The 25,287-nt window shown below is 34.6% G+C and overlaps 1 protein-coding gene across 2 annotated transcripts in view; it reads right to left on the bottom strand.

The window, feature by feature from the left end:
- Positions 1-3,893: 3,893 nt before the first annotated feature.
- The window catches only part of RAB28 (RAB28, member RAS oncogene family), a 66,579-nt gene continuing 45,185 nt past the window's right edge, over positions 3,894-25,287 (bottom strand). The window contains exons 5-8 of one of the 2 annotated variants that reach the window (XM_013960090.2): positions 14,708-14,811; positions 11,763-11,840; positions 5,217-5,317; positions 4,170-4,252 (exon numbers count right to left, since the gene is read on the bottom strand). In XM_013960090.2, coding sequence (XP_013815544.1) covers positions 5,222-5,317; positions 11,763-11,840; positions 14,708-14,811 — 278 coding nt within the window. In that variant the 3' untranslated portion in view covers positions 4,170-4,252; positions 5,217-5,221. Of the gene's footprint in view, positions 4,253-5,216; positions 5,318-11,762; positions 11,841-14,707; positions 14,812-25,287 lie in introns of both variants that reach the window. The other variant, XM_013960091.2, reaches the window with a different exon arrangement.

Raw genomic sequence — 25,287 nt, 5'->3', positions numbered from 1 at the left:
TTGCCAGTGTTTATTATGACAATAAAATTAGCTTTGCATTTGGAAAAAGGCATCTGGTCCAATAGCCCTTTACTTGCAGTGAAATTCAAGCAGTGTTTTATGGATCAGATTTTTTAGGTATTTAGATGCTTAATGCTGCAGATTGATGGCACGTACGATTTTCAAATTCCTCAAAAAATAACACTTTATATTTTTCTAATGACCTTGTATGTGTCCTTTAAAACTATATATATGAAGATATTCTGGTTAAAAAGAAGCATCATGTGTTTTCATAACTTTTATGAACTGTCAAAGAACAACATATTCGGAGAGGAGATCATGAACTCACCATTGTTTCTGGCACTCAAAACAGTTGGTCATAAAGGAAAATATCTTAATATTGCTGTTTGTGAAAAAGACTAAATTCAGCCCCATCAAAATTTTAAACTACCCCAAAAAAAGTTGCATCTATAAAATAACCCTTCAAATACATGTTTTGAAAGCACTTGTAATCTAACATATAATCAGACAGAATGTAAGTGTATTGGTATCCATGACATCATGTAAGACTGACTGTAGTAGTAAGCTGAGCTTAAAAACAATTTTTAGATACAGAGCTGTTACCAAAATGATTAGTTATAACAGCTCTGAGCGGGCAGATCACTTCACCAGTGTAGATCTGTTTAAGATCAGGGCCTGAACAAGTTTCTTTCCTTTATTTGACCTCAACTTCAGGAAAGAAAATGCTTACACCCTTTTGATGTCACAGAAATCAAGCATATGCATCAATGCTTCTGCAAACTGTGGCCTCACTTCTGGCAAGCATTGCATTATTTAACTTCATTACTGTTTGCCGAACTGCTTTCAACCAATTCTCATCTTGCAAGAGACTTTTAGATAGCTTAACATGGCACATGCTTAAACTCAACTGTATGTGAACCATGTGGACCAGTAATAAATGAAACAGGCTTACAGAAGGATATCGGATACATGGTGATGACTTGCCTGCCTCCTCACTCCACATCTGATTAAATTTGTTTCTATTGCTTCAGTCTCCAGATAGCCCTTGCCTTCTGTGTAGGGCAGAGTCTACCCCCTTTCCAGGTTGCTTAATCCTTCAGAATTATCTTTGACCTCTCTGCTCAGCCTTGTGGAACTTAGGCCTTACAGACAGCAAAGGCACCTCTGAATCTGTAACAACAGCTGCTGCAATACTTCAAAGGCAGCTACCACAGCTAAGGATTTAGACTGCAGCTGGAATCTGAAGACTCAGGGTGGGGTCCCCAGGGCTGAGTGAAAAGAGCAAAGCTCATTTGTAAGGATTAAAATGTGGACAGGTAATGGATCTAAATGGAGTAGCTAGGCTAGAGAAAGGCAGGGAGAGTGGAAGTCAGTATACAATACAGAAAATGTGAGGAGGTTAAGAGGGGCAGCAAAAGAAGGGGCTGGGGGCATAGAAGATGAGATTCATAGTGTAAATAATATACATACATGTTTGGGAGGAGGAATGAGAATGGCTTGGAAATGTAAACACAAATATGTTCAAAGAAGGTGGGCTCAAACAAAAAACAGTGAGAAGAGCAATGAGAGGAAAGCACAAAAGGAAACAAGAGTCAAAGACAGCTAGAAAAGCAGACATTGAGAATAAAAGATCATGGTATGCTAGAGATGTAAAATACAGCTGTAAAATAGATTGGACCAGCTTTCATAGTGCAGATTTTTCCTAAGTGTAAAAGCAAAATTTTTTGAACATTTAATTAATAATGGGCATTCCTTAAAAAGCATTCTCTTCTGAAAAGTAAGATTACAGAAGTTTTTACAAGAAAAACACTGTCAATTTTTGCTCACCTTAATCTACTAAGGCCAGGTCATATTGACATTCTACACCTCCAAGTTGGATGCCTCAGTTTACACTGCAAGGAAAAAACTTCAGGAGACCTGTACTCTTTAAGGATTCCTTGTTACAGGCTAGCCGAGTTACTGTTAATGTCATTTGTTGTCTCAGTGATGTGCTATCACATCCACACAGGTAGCTTTTTACAAAAGCCATGAGTTTAAAACTATGAATCTCCAACAATCTGAGCCTGCATGCCAGAAGCACACAGGGAACAAAAACTACCACAGCATTTGGTTGTCTTGGTCCTGCAGACAGAACTTCCCCAACATCAACAACAGCAATGAAAAGAATGGAGCATGACAAGATCATTGCCAATTAAGTACCTGAAGATCTTTGATATGCCTTCAATACAGACTGACAGGCATCTTATTTCTATGGAAAAAACTTTTTAAAGTGTTAAAAATGTTCATGTTTTAGGACCATGCTACATATATCACTTGGGAGCAGGACTGTGAAGTTGACTCGCATGCACTCAAGAAAGATGGCTCTTCAACTGTCTGAAGAGGTTGTGCTCAGGTCCTCACAGAGGGGGCAGTTGTCATGAATATTTGAATATGCAGACAGAGTTCAGGACACAAACAAAAAAAAATCTGAGGGTACAGATGAAAAGCTTACCATATGCTATGGAGAGCATAAATTTGCAAACTCATCGGCTACTTCAGGATATCTGCTTAAGCTGGTTTTCTCATCTGGTAGTAAGTGAATGATATTTCACCTTTCAGCTGCATTTAACTACAAGGTAAAGCTATACAATGTTTACCATGGGACAGAACACAAACAGCAATGCTAGCATAAATAACTTACTGCAAATTCACACCTAGCTCAGTCTAGAACAATTTCTCAGTATCTCAACTTGTTTTTGAGAATTTCCCACATTTGAATGCTAAAATATCACAACATTTAATCTTTATCATGTAGTTATAAAACTATTAGTCAAACTGCATACTGAATGGTTTAAAAATGAACTTTGCCTTTCAAAGAACTTGGAATATACCAAAATAGTATCAAATAGCACATTCTTGCCATTTGAAATCTTTTTTTAAACACATTTGTTGTAACCATTAAGCACTTGCTTGAAGAGTTTAATAGTAACACTCACTTGAAGACCTTGTCATTTCTCACTTGTGATATACAAGCTTCCTTTGCTCAGCCTCATTAACTTTCTTAATCTCCAAATGTTTTGTTGTGCTTTTTAGAAAACACATACTAGACTTACAACAGGAAAAGCTTTCTACGTTTCTCTGCTGAAATCAAGTTGGCTGAAATCTCTTTTCTTTCCTTAGCTCCCTATTCAGATGTGCCAGGAGAGAACCGCATATCTAAAAGACTTCTAGAAAAAGAGCAGAGGAGAAATGTGTTGACCACAGAGCAGACAGGACTGAGTAGTCAGCTTTTTGTGTCTTGCACTCTGAACTAGAAAGAAAAGAGTACCAGGCCAAAAGTCATTCATTCAGTTAGTTATTGAAAATGACTGATCCTAATTGATCTATCAACAGTTCCTAATGCATGATGAACATATCACTCAACATTAACAGCCCAAACTGCCAACTGAGGTTCATCCATATTCATGAAGACATATGAACATATCTACTGCAGGAAGTAATGCCGATGTGCTAGTAAAAATACACAAAAACACTAGCATTCTTCAGAGCATCCATGGAGACAACTTGAGACTCCAGAAAAGTAACTATTTTCATATTACAGCTTTATTTCAAGCACTGTTTCTTACTGGATACAATTTATACATTTTGCACTATATATAAATATATATAATAATGGAATACTTTCCAAATTATCCCTAGATAAAATATATTAGTTGCTCAACATTATTCCAACAATAGCTTTTCCAAGTTACATTTTGCTCAGTGTCAGTTTAGATCACAGGAGGCAGGGCGAAAAAAAAGACAAAATGCTTTGGCAAAATACCTTTCAGCAGTGATGTCTTTAAAATTACTTAAAATGCAGGACTTCTTATCCAACTTAATTCCAGTATCAGTCAAATAGAGAGGAGGAAATGTATAAACACAGTTATACTGCTTTATTGAAATATAATTTAAAAGAATATAGAACTTAATTTTCCAAAGCGTGTGGTCTAATGTTTGAAAACTGGCCAGGCAAAAGACTGCCTGCTGCTTTTCAACATACAGTGGTGCAACATGTTTTTGGAACCCCTACTTGCATTGCAATGATGGTCACTGTTAAAACAAAGTTTCTGGCAATCCCGGAGCCTGTGTCAAGGTAGGAGGACTGCCAAAGGTATCAATATAGAGAAAAATAATATGGTCATTGAACTGCACACATTGAGCTTCTAGGAGGATTAATGGTTCTTGTCACAGGTTCCTGAATGTAGTTGACAATATCTGCCTTCACCACTCTCTGTTATAAAAGAAAACACAGCAATAATCAGACACAAAACAAAAGCATTTAACAAGTATTTTATAATCATACATAAAAGAAAAGAAAAAAAAAATCAGGAAGAACAGACAATTCAGTTTTCTTCAGCACCTTACAAAAAGTCTTAGCAGGTGCTAATTCTTACTCTAAATATCAGTTTATTCATACTAAGCAGCAAGAAGTGACTTAGTAAGTTTTCATGCCAATTTTACAGGGCTAATACAGTAACAGGCTCCTTTGCAAAAGCAATGAATGCATTTTCTCTTTCATGAAAATTGTTTTGTGTGGAAATAATAATATGGAAATAATAAAACAGTATTTGTTTTGTAATGACTACTGCATGCATTCTTATGAATAAATGCCTACACTGTAATTGGAAATTGTAAGTTTGTTTTTCCCTCTTTGCCCAAACCTCTTCACAGGAAAATAAGAACAGAATTCAAAGCAAATTTCAAAAAAAACATATTTCAAAAAAGCTTTGACAGGCAGAAAGACTAAAGAACAATATAAACCAAACCTCTGCATACTATAAACATTTATTTTCTATTACAGCTCTAACAAGTGTTACACATTCTATTTACAAAGCATTTGACAGGATGCTTGATCTCTCTTATATGGGGAGAGAGACATAAGATTTTAATTTTGTGTTCGTTTCCATTTGAGGCAGCTACGTAACATTTTGACTATTCAGCACTGAAAGCCCTTCCTAATGTATTAATGTGTAATATTACAAAGTTTCTGTGAACTGGCTATTAGAAATATGTATCATGTAGTGGTGCACTAAGTTCCAAATTAATATGCTATTACTGCTTATAGATATAAAATACATTTTCCAATAGAACTTACTGTCACAGTTACTACTTCATGTAAAAGCAACACACCTTGGGAAAAAAACAAACAAACAAAAAAAAAAACAGAAAAAACAGAAAAACTTTTACATCAATACCTGAATTACTGCATTGAGCAGATTTTGCTCTGGCAGTTGGAAGTGTTGTGACGCTGGTTATCTTCTTCAGGATATCTCACTAGTTCTGCCCTGACAACATGCTGTTACTCATGTATCAACAAAATGGATAGAGAGCAAGGAGGTGAATTTTAAAAATAAAAGAGAAGGAGAAAACGGAAAGTCTGATCACTAGTTGAAGAGAAGGAATGAATGACATAATATGAATAATATGAATGAATGACAATGCAGAAGCAAAACCAAAGTACATTTCTTTTCAGGTCCTATTCTGAACAAGAAAAACATGCCCAGTTGGAAGCTTCACTATTAGCATCAGAGTTGCTTCTCCAGCTTCTTCAATGGCATGCCTTTTAAAAGCACCAAAGTGAAATATGTGCAACCAATAAAAATATGTTAAAGTTCAGACAGGAGAAGGTACAGGATAAAAGGAAGACAATTCAGTGAAAGAAAAAATGATAATGGACTCTTCCTTTAAATCTAAGGTAAGTAAACATTGTATTAATCAGCTTTCCATCAGCTAATACAATAACTGCATTAAAATGATGCATGCATTTTTCCCATTACACAATTATTGCATTATAACTACACATTATTCCAAAAACAGTTAAATAAATGAGCAAGTTCACATCTACATGCTATACGTAACATTTTATTGTAAGCTTTGATTTTCTTCACCAAAACTTTACCTCATGTAAAAACAAAAAAACCTCCTTTTCCTCCTTAAAGACATACAATACCATTAAAAATATGAATATTAATACAGTGTTTATGTACGGGGAGAAAAATTCATATAACAATTTGAACAAAGTAACAAAGGAGGTCTGCTATGAAATATGCTATCAATCTACTCATTTTTCTTAAATACTTCACCTTTTACAGAACATATTTTCAAGATAAAAATGAATGGAGAAATTAAGTTATGTTATTATTTTAAAGGAAACACTAGTAAGGTTGATTATATGAGTATATAAACAGTATATGTTAATGATTACTTCTGTAAATAAAATCTCTACGCCAAACAAGCAATAATGATCAAATTGGCTGGTAAAGGATCTGGATTTATTAGCTGCTGATGTACTCTTCTTGAGTTTAATTGATCATGATCAATATTATCTTATCTGGTGGAAAACACTCATGATTTACTAGACTCCTGGCCTGATGTTATCAAGTGAAAGGTTGCCAAATCCCATCTAAGGAGGTAGATGGAGGTTTAGCATTAAACAGTGTTATCTGACCTCACAGGACCTAATTTCTTCATACCAATCTTTTGAATAGAGCTGCGAAAAAAAAAAAAATGCTTGCAATCAGTGGGCAATTAATTGTTCCTCGAAACATTGGTCTAAATCTCACCATGTAAACACAGGGTTAGGTCAGTGACCCATGTTTAGTCACTCTGCAGCAGCAAACTGACTAACATAAATGACTTGGATTTTCTCAAGGAATTTCAGCTGAATAGGAGAAAAAAACACCACTGCAATATTTCTTTTATTAACATCATACTAAATAAAAACTCTGGCATCTTTGTATCAGTTTGGAGGTCAGGCATATCAATGCCAAGGTTCAAACCACTGTCAGCAATCAGAAGAAAGCCACTTAATAGGTGCAGGTGCTCTGAATTCCAAATCTAACATATTTGCCAAACATTTTATTGTACAAAGCTGGCACACACCCATCCTGGTTTACTAAATTGACATCTAATTAAAGAGAAAACTATATATTCCTTACAAAAATGCTAACTCTTGCCAATGCCAAGAAACAAAGCTGCACCCCATGCAGTCTTTATACTATGGTTGAAAGTAAAAAATATAGAAAGAAAAACATTTGATTAGTAAAGGATCTATTTCCTTAAATTTCAACAGACCCTTGTGATTTAAGAGAGAGAGAGCAATTTGAGGACTGAAAATAAGAAAATTGCAGATTCTGACTTATTTTGGAACTGTTCCATTTCAAAAACATTCTCTACTTTCCAGGCACGCATAAACAGTAATCTATTCCTTTGTTTCACCACAGTTTTGACTAAATAAAGGTTTGATTAACAGCCATCTCAGCACGTTAACAGACAAGATTTAGCAGCTCTAGCTCAGATAGTTTAAAAACTGACCACTGCCAAACGTCTGTTCTAGTTCTCTGCTGGAGATCACTGCTGCCAAAGGAGAGCTGGTGGAATGTAACGTGTCCTCGCACCTCATCCGCTTCAGCACAAAGTCTGGCAACTTCACTTAAAAACAGCTTTCATCAGCCATTAAGCTAAGCTGCTGAACTTCACCCTGATGTGGCCAGGGCACGTGATCACCTCCCATTTTCTGATTCTGCTGTGGGAGCGATAAATTCCAGCAAGAGGGCAGTAACAAATACCTTGGCTTGCATTAACATCTTGAACTGCTACAAAACAATGTGTGTAAAGATTTCATTTCCAAGGCTTGTTCTTATACTTAATTAACAATTAACTTAATTAAGCTGCTGATTAGAAGGGGACCAAGAACCCCATCCGTCTTGTCACAAGGTTTTCTGCAGTTCTGCCAGTTCAGCAATGTTTCATGAGTCAAGCCCCACAAATTCATGCGAGTTAAAATAATGCTTGGGTTCCTACCACTTACTTCTAACTACGTGTGAATCATTTCCAGAATCTTCCTAGTGACCATGACAAATAGATTTTTTTTTTTTTTTTTAAACATGAGAAACATTATCTTCGGGCATAAAATCACAGGTGTTGGAAATATTTTTAAAGAGTATTCACAGTATTAGACAATCAGTAATAACGAAGAAAGACATAATAAAACATAACTCACAGCATATCCCTGTCCCTGATTTACACAAATTCAGTATTTCATTTTATCCTTACCACCTAGACTAAATGTGTTACATTTGAAGATATTTGATGTTCTCTGACAAATGTCTTCAAGCAAAAACCTTCACATTTTTCAAAATCAAGAAACCTAATTTTATTCTCATATTACACAAAATATTCAAAATTCAAAGACATAATCCAGGATGTAAATAGTGCACATTTGTAAAACTAAAATATATTTTATTCTTTGTTAAAACATGCAATCCAAACCAATGCTTGTATATTTATTGATTTAAGGATGACTCATGCTTACTTCTTTTGTTTTTTTCTCTTTTTTGTTTCTTTATAATATCTATCTAGATATTTTTATACTCCAATAGCTAGAGTATTAAATACCTAGAAATTTTAATAAACACATTCACATAACTGTTCTACAATGTATGGTAGTCTAATACCCACTTTGCAGATTGGGGGAAAAAAAAAAATAGAAGACACACTAAGTGATCTGTCCCAGATATACAAAAAGTCTGTGGTAAACCAGGAGCGAATTCTACATCTCTATGTTCTAGTGTAGCACTTCAGTTCCCTAACAGTAAGATCATCTAACACCTCCTCCTCCCAGCCAAGAGACCAGTTTTGGGATATAGCATCCACATACAACTTCAGTTAGACTTTTCCACTGCAGACTAATAAATACAGATTCACTCAAGAAACATCCTTCTATTAATCTCTCTGAGGATACGATTAAAGCTTTCCTTCTCCTGTCTTACACAGAGACTTTCCCTTTACTATATCAAGCAAGGGCTAGGGAATTCACTTCCATACAACAATGGACATTCAGATACTGCTAACTGACTGAAATTCCAAAACAATTCCCATTGGCTTCTCACCAATTTAATTTTGGGAAATTCCTACTGCCCACTCAAGATAGCACTCTTAAAGGGAGCAAATGTTATCCCGTTAACAAAGAATTCTTGCTTGTTCAGAACAGATTGAAACTATGCTCTATTAGCAGAACCTTGCAAAGACTGGTAGTTGCTTTACAGATCTCGCTCTTCAGCTACATGCCCAACATCTCACCACGCAGAGACTTCTGCTGTACCTGAATGGCAAGACGATGAAGTTCCTGTTCTATCCAACTCCACTTACAGGCCTAGGGTTCTGTTTTCTTTTGAAACCACTACAGCTTGAATTCACATTAACAGTAGTGTGCACGGGCCACAGTAACTATTTAATTTATGCAAATGATCTAGCTATAGGCTATTGCTAACACAATTTGCATAGTATCAACTTTGTCTAATCCACATATTGCATGTTCCAATGAGCTGGTCAACAAAATTATGAATTGAAATCATAATACTAAGGTAGAAAGAAGTCTACTTAAAGCTGATATAGATTTGACACAAAGTTATGAGCTCTTGATTCAGCGTTATATACAGGTACTTATTTAAAGAAGCAGCTTTCTTTAGAAAGCTACAAATGTTCCACACGAGTGCTGTCCCATTTCTCACATCCTCTTTTTAACTTAACATATTTGCATACCTATCCAAAACCTTCACCCGAATTCTCAGAAAAGGAAAGATTTCTTTTTCCTCTCACACAACACAGACTGACCTAACATAAGACTGATGTTCCAGTGCAAGTTAAACAACCAAAGAAAAACTAAAGAACTCTTTATGTGACAAATTATTTATATACAAGTCATTATGCAGCTCAGAACAATAGATGGATGGTGCCTCAGTAGTGAAAGGGTGTTGAAAAGACACCCGCAGTATTTCTCTACCTACAATTTGAAGTTTTTTCAAAGCTCTTTCACTTTGCTTGTTAGGTATGCACTCTAAGTATACTTCACCATTTTACTGTTTGCAATACAGTTTTCTATTTGACCACTTCAACACAGACTGTAAACATCGCCATGGTGAAACACTTTCAGAAATTACATATTTATTGCGTGTTTCAAGAAGCAGGAGACCAAGCTGAATATAAGAAGTTTTGCTTTTTGTAATAAACCTGTTGACTTATTTTGGGGGACTTGTTTAATATTAGTAGCAACTAGCAATTCCAGGATACTAAGCCACTAGCGTAGCCACCTTTTGGTTTAACAAGTAAATTTAAAATAACTGTATTGTAGTCTCAAATGTCACGATACAGTAAGGGTTGCCTCAGTAGTGTAATCTTTGTTTTCTGAGGTTTCTGAAACTGGGTTTGTAAAATGCTTTAGGTTTAAACCTAAGCACACAGCCTTCTTGGCAGGAAAATTATTTTTAAAAGCAGGAACAGGGAAGGAGGTGGTATGGGAAAAGGGGTTTTAATTAGAAAACCTCTTGCTTGGTTGCTTATTTGAACAATTAACACCTTTTTGTTCTCCTAACATTCACTAATATAAACTAAGTGCTTTCCAATTCTGGTAGATACAGGTAAGCAAGCACTCACATTTTAATTAATTTAATTTTAATTTTAATTTAAGTTACAGTTTAAATTTAAAAAAATACTGAAAATATCTTTTCACCACTAATTCAATATGGTATAAAACATTGCTCTCATTAAAGCTATTTTGCATGTGACAATTATTGAACAGCATGAAATCTTAAAAAAATAAAAATAAAAAAAAATAACAGAACAAAACTCTGCTACAGTTCGAAGCAGGACACGCAACTGGGTTTTGCCATGTGTTCACAGCAAAATCGCTATATTCACATCTCTAACTCACCACAAATCAATATAAGAGAATAGAGAAGGTCCTCCTAGATGACCTTCCCACCTACTGCTGGGAAATATTCTCCTCTCTCAGCCCTTATTTACAGCAGAGGAAATACCAGAAAATCTCCAAGATAACACTCATAACGCAAAGAATAAAATAAGAAATGCAAGGGCAGAAACTCTGAAACTGCTTTAGGGGGAAATTATTTGGGACTGGAACAGTGAGGAAAAATAATTACAGAAGCCAGGGAGTTGTCATATAGCCAGCCAAACGTACGATTCTTCAGGTCTGCTGCTGTTGAGAATGGGTATATTGAACCAAAATAGGATTCACTTCTCATTTGCACCTCACAATAAGACAGGAAATAGCAATCTTAAAAAGTCACTATTCCCTCCCTGGGGCAGACAGTCACTACTTAGGAAAGACTTGTGTTCTCTTCTTACCTCTCAATAAAACCTAAAATTTGAGATTGCCCAATCATAGGATTTCACAGTTAATTCCTGACTGTGTGATTGACAATAATATTTTTTCCCCTAAATGCCTACAATGAACATCAATTTACAGCATTTCCACACACAGAAGCTCATGCCCTCTATTACTTAAACTTGTAGTGCTCTAAAATAGAATTTGTTTTTAAATGTGTAAAGAATTTAAAAAGAACAAAATTATCATAAAAAAATTTCCAATATCAGTGTACAGTAATGTATATTTAAGAGTGTCTTCCATGCTACCTGTATATGCAGATATAGAGAGAGGTTTTAGTACGTAAAAAAATTCTTATAAATTATTTTTAAACAAACAGTGCTCATAAACTACCCTTTTTTCTAATTTGTTGAACATACATATGCTTGTTTCAGCAAGTTTACCACGCTGGTCATATAAAGATTATACAAAAATGCCATTATGAAAGTTAATAACTGTCTCCAAAACAAGAGATGCAGCTTGCTTTAAAGGAAAGTTATTAATTTGCAATGAGTTTTTTATATATATACACACTAAGTAAAATACTTAAGAAAAGCATGTATTTGTGGAAAATCACCTGCGATTGTTCCATTTCTGCTTTGTTTAATTTGATGCCAAGGATGTCAGCAGCAATTCTCTGAAAACACAGAAAGACCTATGGAAAAAAAATTTTTGAATTTAAATGATTAAAAACAGACATCCTCAAGGTTCTTTCAAATATATCAAACCATTCTTGAACTGTAAACAATGTGATACACAAAATTATGACCTGTGCAAAACAGATCTGAAAATAACCTCATCTGGTACATTCAATTTTGTTTAAAAATGGAGAAAATAACTCAACAATGGTACAAGGAATGAACAGTATGCTAGATTGTTAGGCAGCACTTCTACCTTGCCTCCAGAGACCTAAGTTTAAACAAGCTTTTACACAACCCACCTCTCGAATACTACTCTCAGTGCCATAAAATATGAATAAGGGTATTCACTAATGTTTAGTACAAAAACATTCTTACCAGTGTATTGTGCAATAGAGATGAAGGTTTTTGAAATTCAGAACAACAGAATTGTGCATCAACATCACCAAAACCTCTACTGCAAACACTTAAAAAAAGATTAGCAATACCAAAGCCAAGCAATGATACATCTTTTCTGAAGATTCTTGCAAAACATTTTAAGTGTTAGACTGAACAGCAATAGCTGGGAAACAACAAGATGTTGTATGGCACACAGCAGTCTAGCAGAGTTGGACTTTGGCCACAGTTTGACAGATAGCATTGGGTGGCAATGCTATCTTAAATAATTCCTTCACTTCATCTCAACCCAGTCCACCAATCGGACTGTTTAGGCAGCTGCATTTTAAACCAGATTAAAGAACACAATATATTTTAAGGAAGAGTTGCTTAAGCTGGTACTGCTGCTGAACACTGTATTGTAAAGCTACATCTTCTATCTACATGATTGTGCAACTGAGCTCACAATCCAAACCATTAGCACACATTGCTTTGCATCATGACAGTTACCATTCACAAGGAAAAGCTGATGTAAGTGCTTTTAGTCATTTTCAATGAAAAAAAAAAAAAAAAGTGTCATTCACACTATCATCTCTTCTTACACATAAACTGGAATTAAGCAAGTAATTAATGGCACAACCTGAAAGCTGCAGTAGCTTCCTAAATAATTTCTCTAACTACTTGGTCTAGTCTCAGTCTATTCTACCAGCATCTACATGGCAAGAAGGACAGTCCCAAGAAGGTGTACTTCTTCCAGATATCTACTTAACCCACACCAGGCTCTGAGGTATCCTGAGCTATATTATCTGCCACGAGGATGTTTTGTACACAAAATCTCAGGTACGAGCTCAGTGCTGTAGTTATGCAGTGGGGTGGACAATAAGGTCACTAAGCTACAGTAAGTCTTTCATGAAACTTAACTCTCCTCTGAGGAGACATTTGGGCTTTAGTTTTCTATGCTACAAAAAATTAGCGCTTGCAAATGAACCTGCTGGAAAAATAGGATTTAAACAAAACAAATAATCTCATCTACCTTAAGTGAGTGTTTAAGACTCTTCTAATCTATATCCACAGTACCAACGGATTGCCCCCTTTTAAATCACTGTCTAGAGTAAATACCCTGTCTTCCCTGAACAACTACCCAAATAAATGAGCTCTGGAAGATTTTGAAATGCCAGCAAGCATTAACAGTGAAAGAGTTAATTCAAGTCTATATTGAAACCAAAAATGAACTATTGTAAACTATACCTCATATCTTCTTTTGTCAGCAGATATTGAAACAGAAACTATATATATACACACACATATATCAAATGAGTGCTGCTGTAATTCATGAACCAATTACAAAAACATGATAGATTCATTAATCATTTGTAATATTAACTAGATAAATCTTTTAAAAGAGCTGCTATTTTGCCTATTACTAATTCTCCCCAAAAGACTATCTCTGTGAAAAAGGAATACATTTTTTCATATGCACACTTCACCGAATGAGATACATTTTTCTTCTGTTTATAGCATAAAACCCCAGAATTTTCAAACTTTTAAAGAAAAATCCATGACGGCAGATTTAACACAAACTACAAGGACAGTCATGATTCATTGCATTTGTAATGGCAGTGTTCTTAAACCTTTACACAGTAACTAATAAACTTAGGCAGTCCATTGCAAAAGTAAATGACCTTTCATTAAAGCTCTTAAAACAACAAGTGATTCCATTTTTGTTACAAAATTATACTTCCATATAATTGAACATGGTCTTATTATTCAATAATAGAAAAAAATTATATTGTCATAAACAACATCAAAAAAAAAAAGTCTCCTTAATCGGGAGTGACAAAGTCATTAAGTATGTGAAAGATATCAAGCAGAACAATACAATGTAATTTAAGTTGCCTGATACAGTCAGCTGAAAAAAAGAACCTTTTCTTCAATGCCCTTCCCACGACAATAAATATCCCAGATAGCTCAGGGGCAAATGATTGTTCAAAAATGTGCTCTGCAAAGCATTACAAAGAGCAGCATATTCAAATTTCAATAAATGTACAGAGGGAGTATCTCTCTTTGCTCAGGTCCCATATTAAAAATTTTGATTGCAACAGGGTCTCATCACTTTTTCAACTACTGAAAGTTTATATATTGACAGTCCATAGATGGAACTTCACCTGGAACAAAGGAATACATTTAACTACAGGCTGACAGCAAACAGATCCAACTGGCCTCATTTCTCAAGCTGATATATAAGCCAGGCCATTTTCATATTAAAATCTATACCTCAAACTTCAAATCTGATGAGAAGCCACCGTCATTAATAAAGAACATACATGACATACATACATACATACATGCAAAGATCCATTTATCATGCAAGCAGGCAAGCAAAAAGTACCTTTAGCAGCCAAAGTTCTCAATGGTTTGATATGTGGAATACAACAAAACTGCTGCATCATATTTCAGAATAATAGATTTCTAAAAAAAGAAATCTACAAGGACTATTTTTGTTACTTACAGAATCTCCTGTCTTGGCTGACACAAAATGGCTACTGAAATTGTTTTCCTGACAAAATCGCTGGTGTTTGTCAACTTTCACTGTGCGCATATGCTCCAAATCAACTAAAAAATAAGTATAAAAAAGGGAAAATTATTACAATGGAGCCCATTTATTTATACCTATCTTAGAAAATATTCATTGGAAACACATCAGATATAATCTTTTTCTTTATATATGTATACAGATACAAGTTTCTTTCTCTTTATCATCATTTGCCAAAAGAAAAATAACCCATTACATCAGATTTTATTTGCAAAACTAAAATGAAATCACAATTTAAATTGTATGGTCAAATGCAATAAGTTCATATCCGAAGTAAAAGACAAATGCCTTTTTGGATACACACAAGCAGTTTGCAATGACTTTACTACTAACTACATACAAAATCGGAGACAGAACTACATTCCAAGCGTTCTGTTTGCAAGCATGATATATAATGAATATTTCAGTGTAATCTAAAGACTCTTACAATATAAAAGTAGAGTTCGCCAAGCATGTCTGGATCTACATATTTTTCTCTAAGTAAAAAATGCAAATGAGTTATAAAGAATTTTATTGCAGAATATGGTAGAGCAAAAATATTCATTAAATTAAAAAAAAAAAAAAGAACTGAGTAGAAACATTGATGTTCAGTTATTTGTACATGGAGTTTTCAATTCCACAAAGACATGGTTCAGAAAATCATAAAAACAGTAAAATGCTCTATTTCAAGAGTCACATGCATTGTCTTCATTTTTACCATCATATACCTATTGGAAGTAGAGCAAAACTTTCAAACAATATTTTACATTGAAAAGCACTGGTTGCTTACAACCAGCTTGGAACTGAAGTCTTGCACAGGTTTTATTGTTTACGTTCCAATTTCTCCAAATCTGATCCTAAGGTAACTGGAAACTATATTGAACAGTTTCTCTTTTTATTGCATTACAGTTTCTATAAGGGTGTTGACTCAATGCCGTCAAATTATAAGGCAAATATATTCAGAAGGATTTAAGGACAACTAGGCTCTTTGAGTAAATACAGGAAAAAAAACCTTAAACTGATTTCCTGAGGAAGGGACCCAACTGACTTGTAAAAACTTGTAAATTTGCAAATCTAGTAAGCCTGCATAATAGTGTCATTTGATTATCAGCTGAAAAAATGCTCTCATACTACATAAAAGGCTTTATTTTAAAATGATATTGGAGGTCTTTAATTTGTAGGCTCTAGAGATTTTCTCTTGGAGATTTTTAGTCTAACAGGGGATTCCTACACCCCATTTATACTGCTTACCTTGGTTAATGCGAAGTTTTTGCCACATATTACTGTTCCTTGCACATCAGTAAGGCCTTGTTTATAAGAACAGGCTTAAAATCATCCAGTTACCACAGGCATTAATTTGTGAAGGACTAAAATACTAAGCTATTAACACTAATGTTTATAGTACAGTTTTTCCATAATATTGAAGGTAGAATATTTCATTTCACAGAAAACAGGAAGAACAAAGACATTTATTAAGATAAATCCCAAAGTCGATAACCATTAAAAAATAACTGTTACAGTTAATACAGCAGCTGCTTCACTTTTTTCTTTTAAAAATAACTACCAGAAGAGAGAACCTCTGTCAAAATGCAGACTAAAATACAGCATACTGTCTAAGCCATATCATTTTTAACTATTATTTCTAGTCTTCGCATATTAGCTTTAAGTGAAGCCTGGAAAATACAATAGTGAGATTACCATTTAGGGAAAAATAAAACATTTTCTTTATTTTTATTTGTCAAGCTTTTAAAGGAACCTTAACCCCACCTCCAAATTTCACATCATTATTTCTTCAGTTCTATCCTAACTTTAAATACCTAACTTTAAATACATTTAAATACATACAGACATAATAATAAAAGAAAGTGATGCCATTTACACTGTATCCCTGTTAATACCATCACATGCTTATGTAAGTCCATAAACACAAGCAAAAAATTCTCTCAACCTCTCTTCCCCAAGAAAAATAGAGCAGAGACCAGAAGAACACTAGAGCATGCTTAAAGGTCGATGAGTTTTCAGGAAGAAAATGCCTCTGCCCCATTGGGAATCATATTCCCAAAGGCTTCCTATTTTCAATTTGTGGAAATATCAAGAATAATACATTGTCAATGGAGCCTATATTTACTATAGGAGAGAAATTAAAAGCACGTAAGAACCTAAAATCTAATACATTGGAAGCGAAAAATCAAAATGAAATTGTATTCCTGAATTTTGACTATTTTTCAGTCCTCCTCCCCACTTAGGAGTCTATTTCACCTTGTGCCTTCTGAATTATGGGCAGTCGGCTGTGAACTGTACAGTTACTGTTATGCCAGATAACTGCCAGGTAACTGTCCATGTGCACACTGTCAGCCCACAGTAAATGCAAGGCAATTCATGTTACATTAGCCCTCAATGAAAGAGGGCACAGTTTTAGTACAAGAAAGGGGTTTCAAGCGTTAATAAATATTTAACTATAAAAAGTTGCAGTTTGCACTCAGTGAAAGACGACTATGCTAACTCAAACTACCTTGCATTTGCCACAGGCTAAGAGCACAATCATAGACAGTTACTGAAGATCAGCTGAAATACAGTAAATAATTACCCTCCAGTACTTTTTTTTTTTTTTTTTTTTTTTTAATATTTGATGTTGGTCAGCTGGATAGACAAAATTCTTAGTACACCAAGAGATTAACTCTTGTCCAGCTTTTATGTAGACATCACTGCAAAAAGACTTTAAGAAGGGATCTGGAGGAGAAAAATGCTTTTCTAAATAGATGTTTGAGGAATGCTGGGACTTCATAGAAAAAAAAAAAAACAGCTAGCCAAGTTGGCTGGTATGATGAGTCAATTAACAGCAAGAATAGGTATTTTGGGACAAAGGATGATACTAGGGTGCATATGAGCCACAAAAAGTTTAAAGGCAAAGCAAGTTTGACGGGGGGGGGAGGGGAAGAGAATGATATATACAATTTGCTTTTACAAAGCAGGAAAATGATCTTGCAGAATATTTTAAATGACTAGATAAGATCGCATTTGCCAAGAAAATGGAATTTCAGTAATTAAGATGCAAAATCTTAATTTTGCAAAGCTTTAACTGTGATAATGGGCATGATAGGATGTATCAAAAGTCACAAAGAAAGAATGTGCAAGACTTGGACACAGACTGAATATGAAAATTTAGAGAAAGGCCCAGACAGAAGTTGACATACCAGATGGTACAACCGCCCTACTCATCTGAAGTGAATGTGAAAGAAGACAATGGCAGAAGAAAATTCAGAGGTCCATTTTATCAAGTAGAATTTAAACTGATGGCTAGACAGCCACAAGGAAATGTCAAAAGGAGGAACAAAGATTTTAGTTTGAAAAAAGAAAGATAACCATTCAAAAAGAATGGAACCCTAAAATAGACAAATGTTACACAGGGGCATTTTGGATAAAGTGCTTAGGTACAAACTCTGCCACCTATATTAATAAAATCATGTATTGCGTTCATGAAAAGCTAAAGCAACCACAAAATGTGTGAATTTTACAGAATGTCTCTTTGATCTATGATTCCTAAAATTCTAAAAGTCTTTAAAATGGGAGCAACAGGAAAACCAGTTAAAGTAGAAGGAATACAACAGTTAAAATGTAATAGGAATACAACATCATTCCTAATTCCTAGACTATACAGGGACCACTTGTCACAGTTGCATTAAATGGAGTACTTAAATAAACGACATTAAAATTGAAATCAGGAGAAGCAGAGGGACATCATGAAGATAAGGAAAGAGAAATAAGTTATAGGACTGTTTCTATGATCAGCCTGATGAGGGCAGAAAGAGATGCTCAATCCCCAAAGCCATTCTGAAGTCCCTGTCTAATAAGAAGGATCCACAACATGTGCTGTTGCAGTTTTTTCATTTTTATAGACAAAATATGCACCAAAAAGTTTGTGAGACAATACAAAAAAAAACAGAATTGTAGGATATTCTCTCAAACTATCATTCATTGTCTTATTTTCCCTCTTCTGTAGCTTTGTTTCTAACTTAGTAATCAAGAGCCTAACTTTTCCTTTCTTTGGAATCAAACGAAACATTCACCTTTCAGGTTGTCTGGTGTGAAGAGTGGTTTCAGTTAAACTAGCAAGATAAATTGCTTCTCTATAAGTAACAGATCTATATGTGTATATGTATAGGTATCCCATAGAGATACTAGCAAAATAAGAATAGTTTAGGAACTTCTGGAATTCAGACATGACTTCTACCAAGTCAGACAGGTCCCAGTGCAAATCTCTCCTGCTAGATGAAACGAGCATAGACCAGCGTCCCCTGTGGCAAAAGAAGTAGGTAAGGCTTGCAAAAAGACTGGCTTCTCATGTCTTTGGAAGCCCCTGCCTACAGGGTTCAATATTAATTTGCAGGGGAGATTAAACAGAGATCGAGTGAGGAAAAAAAGAAAACAATTAAGGAGAGAACCTGTGGCACTCCCGAGAAATCCCACAGATACTCTTTCTAGTAACAGACTAGCTCCTGAAGGTGTGAGAAGAAAAACAGGCAAGAATAACACTGTAGAATCCATGGAAGGAAAAAGATTTAAATACCATTATAGCCAGTTCTGCGGAGAAAAAGCGCAACTTCAAGAAAGACAGAGACAAAATAATGGTTTTAAGATAGGCCTAGAGAGATCTGATTAGATCACATCTTCAGTTAATTTATACAGACAACATTCCATCATCTTTTGAAATGCTGCTATACGTCACTCTTATTTGCAGTGAAAAGTCCATAGACAATGCTATGTTAAAATGGAAAAGGCAGCATTGTGTGCTAGACTATATATACCCATACAACAGCGAGAAAAATTCTGAGCAAATACTTACGACTCAGCATAAGTAGTCTATTCTAAGTCAAATGCCTATATAACTTTACAAGAGAAATTAAGAGCAAGTCACTGAAATTTTATTTTATTGACTGGCAGCACAGGACTAGAAAGATACAAGGAAGTGCTAGATAAAACACAAATGGGTACTTCAGCACACACTGCTGTTGAAGAGCTAGTCAGTCTTGATTGAATAATTCTGTTATTGTTGACATGAGACAAACTACTAATGGTAAACAAATTAATGACAAATTCGTTTCTCTTAGGCTATTTAGATGTACGTACCATTTTTCTAAGATAAGAAAGGCTTGGAACAAGTCACTTAGCACCACTGTGCAGGGACAAATGACCATTTCCATTCTAATACACCATAAATATGTGGAAAACCAGTAGTCAAGCAGTTTAAATACTAGTCTAGCTCACCCACTTCAATGAAATGAACTAGAACAAATATTATTAGATCACTAGAGTTTGCTTCAAGGAATAAAGTGTGGTATCAAATTCCACAGCTGTATCATCTTAAAATAAAGGCAATAATAAAACATGTATAACAACTTACTGGAGTAATGCAACTGGTACAAACAAGCCCATAAGCATTTTAAAATATGTATCACCAGTCAGTCAAATGATGAATGCTCTGTTTTTATAATCATTCAAAATGCCCAAAAATGTGATAACAGTTTATTTTGATTAAAAAATATATATATACTGTTACCAGAGCAATAACTGCACATATGCTAGAAAACCAACAGAACAAGAACATCTTTTAAGCAGAATGTAAAGGTTGCTACTCGTGCTATTTACCTCCCCTCACCACAGGACTGCCAGTCTCTTCTTTCATAATAACACTGGAGAAGAACTCCATGTAAAACTACAGTTTTCAAAAGTAGGAAAACATCCTTTTTTGCACGAATCTTTCTTTCAGTAGTTCTGGGAGAAACATGAATATATAGCTCATACAGGTACTTCCAGGCAGCTGAAAAAATAATGACAGTACTTGTTCTAAGTGGCATAAACAGCAGCGTAGCATGCATAATGTATGTTAAGCCAGTGCAAATGTTTAATAGTTTGTTGGCACTTCTCCTGGATCATTGAGATTACACTTGTAAACTATAAGGCACTATACATTCATTTCAGATGATTACACCAGTGATAACTAACCTAACCCTTTTCTAAACCACATGCATGAAAAGAAACACTAAAGACATAGTCTACAGAGTTTTATTAAAGGGACGCCTCTCCACCCAAATCTGATAGCCTTTCACTCTCAAAGTTTGCTACCATAATAACCGAGAGGTAATCTGTCATGAATGGCCAGCTCTCCTGTTTAAGCTAAATTTTTCCTTTTATTGATAATTACAGTGTTTGCCACTAAAATTGGTATTAACACATATATGAATTTACAACAATCCAGTTTTGTAATTATCATGGATATTATAACAATTTCATATTTTAATATAATTAAGGTTAGTTTTAAACTTATGAGTAAATATCTATATTAATCTATGGTAGTGCACAAAAATATATTCTTTTATAGTATGCTGTGAAAAACGAAATATAAATCTTTCTGCAAAGTATTTGCAGCTGTTCACACAAGGTATACAATTACATAATGTTTAAATAATGAGCTATCACGATTAGCCCACACAGACATGACAAGTAAAATGCTTTAATAATTTATTAATTTGATTTACATGTGCTTAAAATTATGTATATATTTTCTCTTCTGAAAATACTCCAGGGTCATAAAAAAGGAGGCTGTACATGATAATTTCTTCTTCATCCTATTTTTTACTACAATTTCAGATAGAGTTCTTAAGAACGGATCTAGCTCTAGCACCTGAATATCTAGTAGGGTGCTTAAGCCAATATTGTTACCCAGTATTATCTTCAGACAGCATAGTGTTCAACATGAAGTTTAATGTCAGAGTGTGAAGGTTCTGCTTCTGCCATGCATAAGCAAAAGTGCATGAAGAAGGGAATAAAAAAGAGATTTTTCCTAAGATGTGCCCAAATATCCACTATTCCTTAGAGTAAAGCAGAAATCATGATGCATACTGAGGGCAGCACACAGGGCAGCAGGATTTACTGTCCAGTTTATCACGTTTAGCCTGTTAAAAGAGCTCTGTCTCATAACACCTCAACAGAGCATAGTTTGGCAGGTCTCACAGCTCTGGCCAAAAAGAACCTCTCTCAGGCCTCCAGTGCCATAAGCAATACTACCCAGTTCTCTTTACTTCTGCCATCACTCCAAAGAAAATAGAAAAAAAAGAAAACAACAAAAACTCTAGTTTTTTATTGCCCAGCTTATCAGTAACCTACTGTTTTCCTACTAAGTTATGGAGCTATTTAATTAAGCCTTAATTTTTAAAGAATATTTGAATGGGTTAGAATTTCAAGCAAGTTGCATTTTCTATTTGGACACGAAAGTTCTTTTTGTGTAAGTAATAATTTTACCTGACATAGTTAAAGAGAAACTAGAAATATGCAGAATTAATAATCAATAATTTAACAACAAATTGCACTGGGTAGTCATTAAATCACTTCTCTGTAGTACTATCAGACTTTGTGTTTTACCTAGCTTTTTGAGTTGATTTGCTAATTTTAAATTAATACAGCACACACTTCCTTTGAAGCTGAATACACAAACCTAAATGTCAGAGCGCAAACTGCAATTTTTATAGTTAATTTTTTATTAATACTTTCAATCTTTTTCTCACACTAAAACTGTGTAAGTGCCAAGAAAAGAACACTCTTTCATGGGAAGTCCTGAAAACTATGCCACTACTCTGATTTAAGGAAGCTCAAAACGAAATATAAATATAGTTCCAGTACAAATTTTCTCAGTAATTTTTTTAGGTTATCAAGAAAACATCTAGAGTGTTGATCTGGTTATACTCATGTCAGACAAACTACATGTCACATTAACTACCTCCAGGAAGTTATTCCAAACACAAAATAAACTGTTTATGCCCCTTCTCAGATAGATAGCATGACAGATTGTTATTAGTTGAAGACAGATGAAATACATTAATTTGATTGCAAGCATGTGTTTACTTTCTCACTGTCATGTACACTCTACTGCTGATGCTTCCCTACGAGGATATAGTAACAAATCAAACATTGTATTAGAAGACTTGCTAAGAAGGACTAATAATAGCTGGTACAGCTCTTTAAACAACTATACTTAACATTTCCAGCTACAACAGGAAATTATTGATTTCAGAAACCAAAAAAAAAATTTTTTTGATAGCTTAAAAACAACTGTAATTTACACAAAGCATTGTAACACTTCCTCCTCTTTAAGAAATTAGAAGTATCAAAAATGTCAATTATTAGAGAAAAATAAAACTTTCTGAATGCCAAATTTACAACCTGAGCACTTTCAAAAGCAAGAGACAAATTCTGGCAGGGTAACAGAAAAAGACAAGAAAATCTATGCCTAACATCGGAAATGAAAGGTGAGCAATTTCCAAGTCTCTTCAGCTGAAAACAGATTTGACTGTGAAGTGAGGCTTGCCTGTTTGCATGCATACCACTCTTAAGAGCCCCAATTTATTTGTACAAAGCCTATGTGGAATTCTCTTTCCTCTAAAAGAATAATATACAAAGAGACAAAAGCTATGATGAGCTTCTTGAATAAGTCACACAATAAAATCAGGTTAATGATTTTAGGCAAATAGTTTGTTCTAACACAAGAAATAGTAAGAAAATATATATAGCGTGACAACTCTTTCATTTGATTTGTATTTATAGAAGTAGCTGTAGTCTTTAGATTATATTGTCTACATAAAAACATTCCATATCAAATGAGATTTTCAAATACTGTTAAATAGATTATAAAAGATAACAGCATTTTTTCCTAAAGTTAGGAGAAAATAGTGGTTCTTGTGCATCTTTAGAAGACATGATGTTAGGCATTTCCAAGATTTAAAATAGGTTTCAGTCAAAAAAAAAAAATAGCAGACATAGTGAGAAACAAATACCCGATCTCAGCACACCAGCTGCAGCTAACTGTGGCGGACACAGTGTGGCAGGGTTCCTGCCTAATAGCAAGCATGCAGAATGCCTGGTAGATGACAGTTCTTTTCAAGAAGATATGCTAACCTTCACAAATACAAGCAGCATGCATCTTTACATATCTAAGTACATTTCTTTTGAAGAAAAAGGAAAATATACCTAAGCTTCTCTTAAAAATTAGGATGACACAGATGACTGATTTACACAGCTTGAAGAGATAGTTAAAGAATATAAGAATATTTTTTTCTCAGCTACACATTTCCCATTTTCATTTTTCAATAAATTCTTGGCAGAAATTCTTGCAATCATTTATCATTTGACTAAACAGACTAAGCTTACACTGATAGTTAGAATGTGATCCCTTCTTTTAGACATCTATACTTCTTATCCCTACCCCTAATCCAGATGTTTGTGGAAACAAAGAGAATGTTCAGAGAAGATGGTATCAAAACAAATATACAAACTGAGTTACCTTGTAATTTTATCTTGGGTTTAACACTTAACTGGAACAACTCTCCCTCTTTTTGTTTTTTAAAAGAATATCATCAAGACACAGAAAGCAAGAGAGGATGAAAGCCATGTGTCACCCCTGTCACTCTCTCCCCACCCTGCAATTCACGTGACTAAGCACATTAAAGATGCATCTATACTGCAGACAGCACCATAGCAAAGAGATGACCAAGTTAACTTTAAATGCACTAATCTGGGTACCAGCAGTTTAGGTGCAGCAGCACAGACTGCCACACAGATAAATTTACCTTGTATCTCTGTTTACTGTCTGCAGTGTACATACCTGAATAAACATTCCCTTATGGTAAGCTTAACTAGTCAAGTGAAGGTGTGAATGAAAGAGTATGTAATGCTTTTGTGCATACTGGTATGGAGAATAAACAGCCTAGCTTAAGGTAAAGCAAATTAATGCTACTTTATCTCTCAAAAGCATCATCTACACAGAGCTTTAATGTACTTCAATTTCACACCTTTGGTTAATTAGTTTTTACTTTCCCTATTAGAAATGTGTCCTAAGATTACAAGCTACACCTGGGAAGAAGACAGTTTGTTCACTGTTGCTGTTCATCTAGACAGCCAGATTCTTACATGGCCCTTATCACCACAGTTTATAAGCACTTTGCAGTTATTAACAGATCATTTTCTGACTGATTCTTTTCCCAGTAGATTAGGCAAATACTATCCTTATTTTTACAGATGGAAAAATGAATTATGTATCAAAAGATAAATTAAAAGCCTTGCCTAAGATCACATGAAATTCTGCTGAACCATGAATTTATCTCTTTATGCACCAAATCACCTTTCTTCTTCTTTAACACTTGTGTTCAGGCTTTCTAATCTTGGTGCCAATAAGAATTTTGACAGCAATTAGTTTCACTTCCTCATTAAATTAAAGCTGTCAGTTTGGACTCAAACATCTTTTTAAATAGCTATTTCCTGGAGACAAGGAGAAACAAGAAAATGGTCGGGACTGAAGAAAATCCCCAGTTGGATTTTTCTTGCTATATTAGTTCAGTTATAAGGATCACTAAGCAGTCACAGTGACCAGCATAGCACAAGAGCAGTTAGGAAAGACTTACTTTCTAGAACCACATTGAAAAAGCAAAACATATCTTTACTCAACACAAACCATAATCCAGGATGCC

Source organism: Apteryx mantelli, chromosome 5 (genome assembly GCF_036417845.1).
Source record: "Apteryx mantelli isolate bAptMan1 chromosome 5, bAptMan1.hap1, whole genome shotgun sequence".
NCBI lineage: Eukaryota > Metazoa > Chordata > Aves > Apterygiformes > Apterygidae > Apteryx > Apteryx mantelli.
This window is presented reverse-complemented; position numbering and strand designations above follow the sequence as displayed.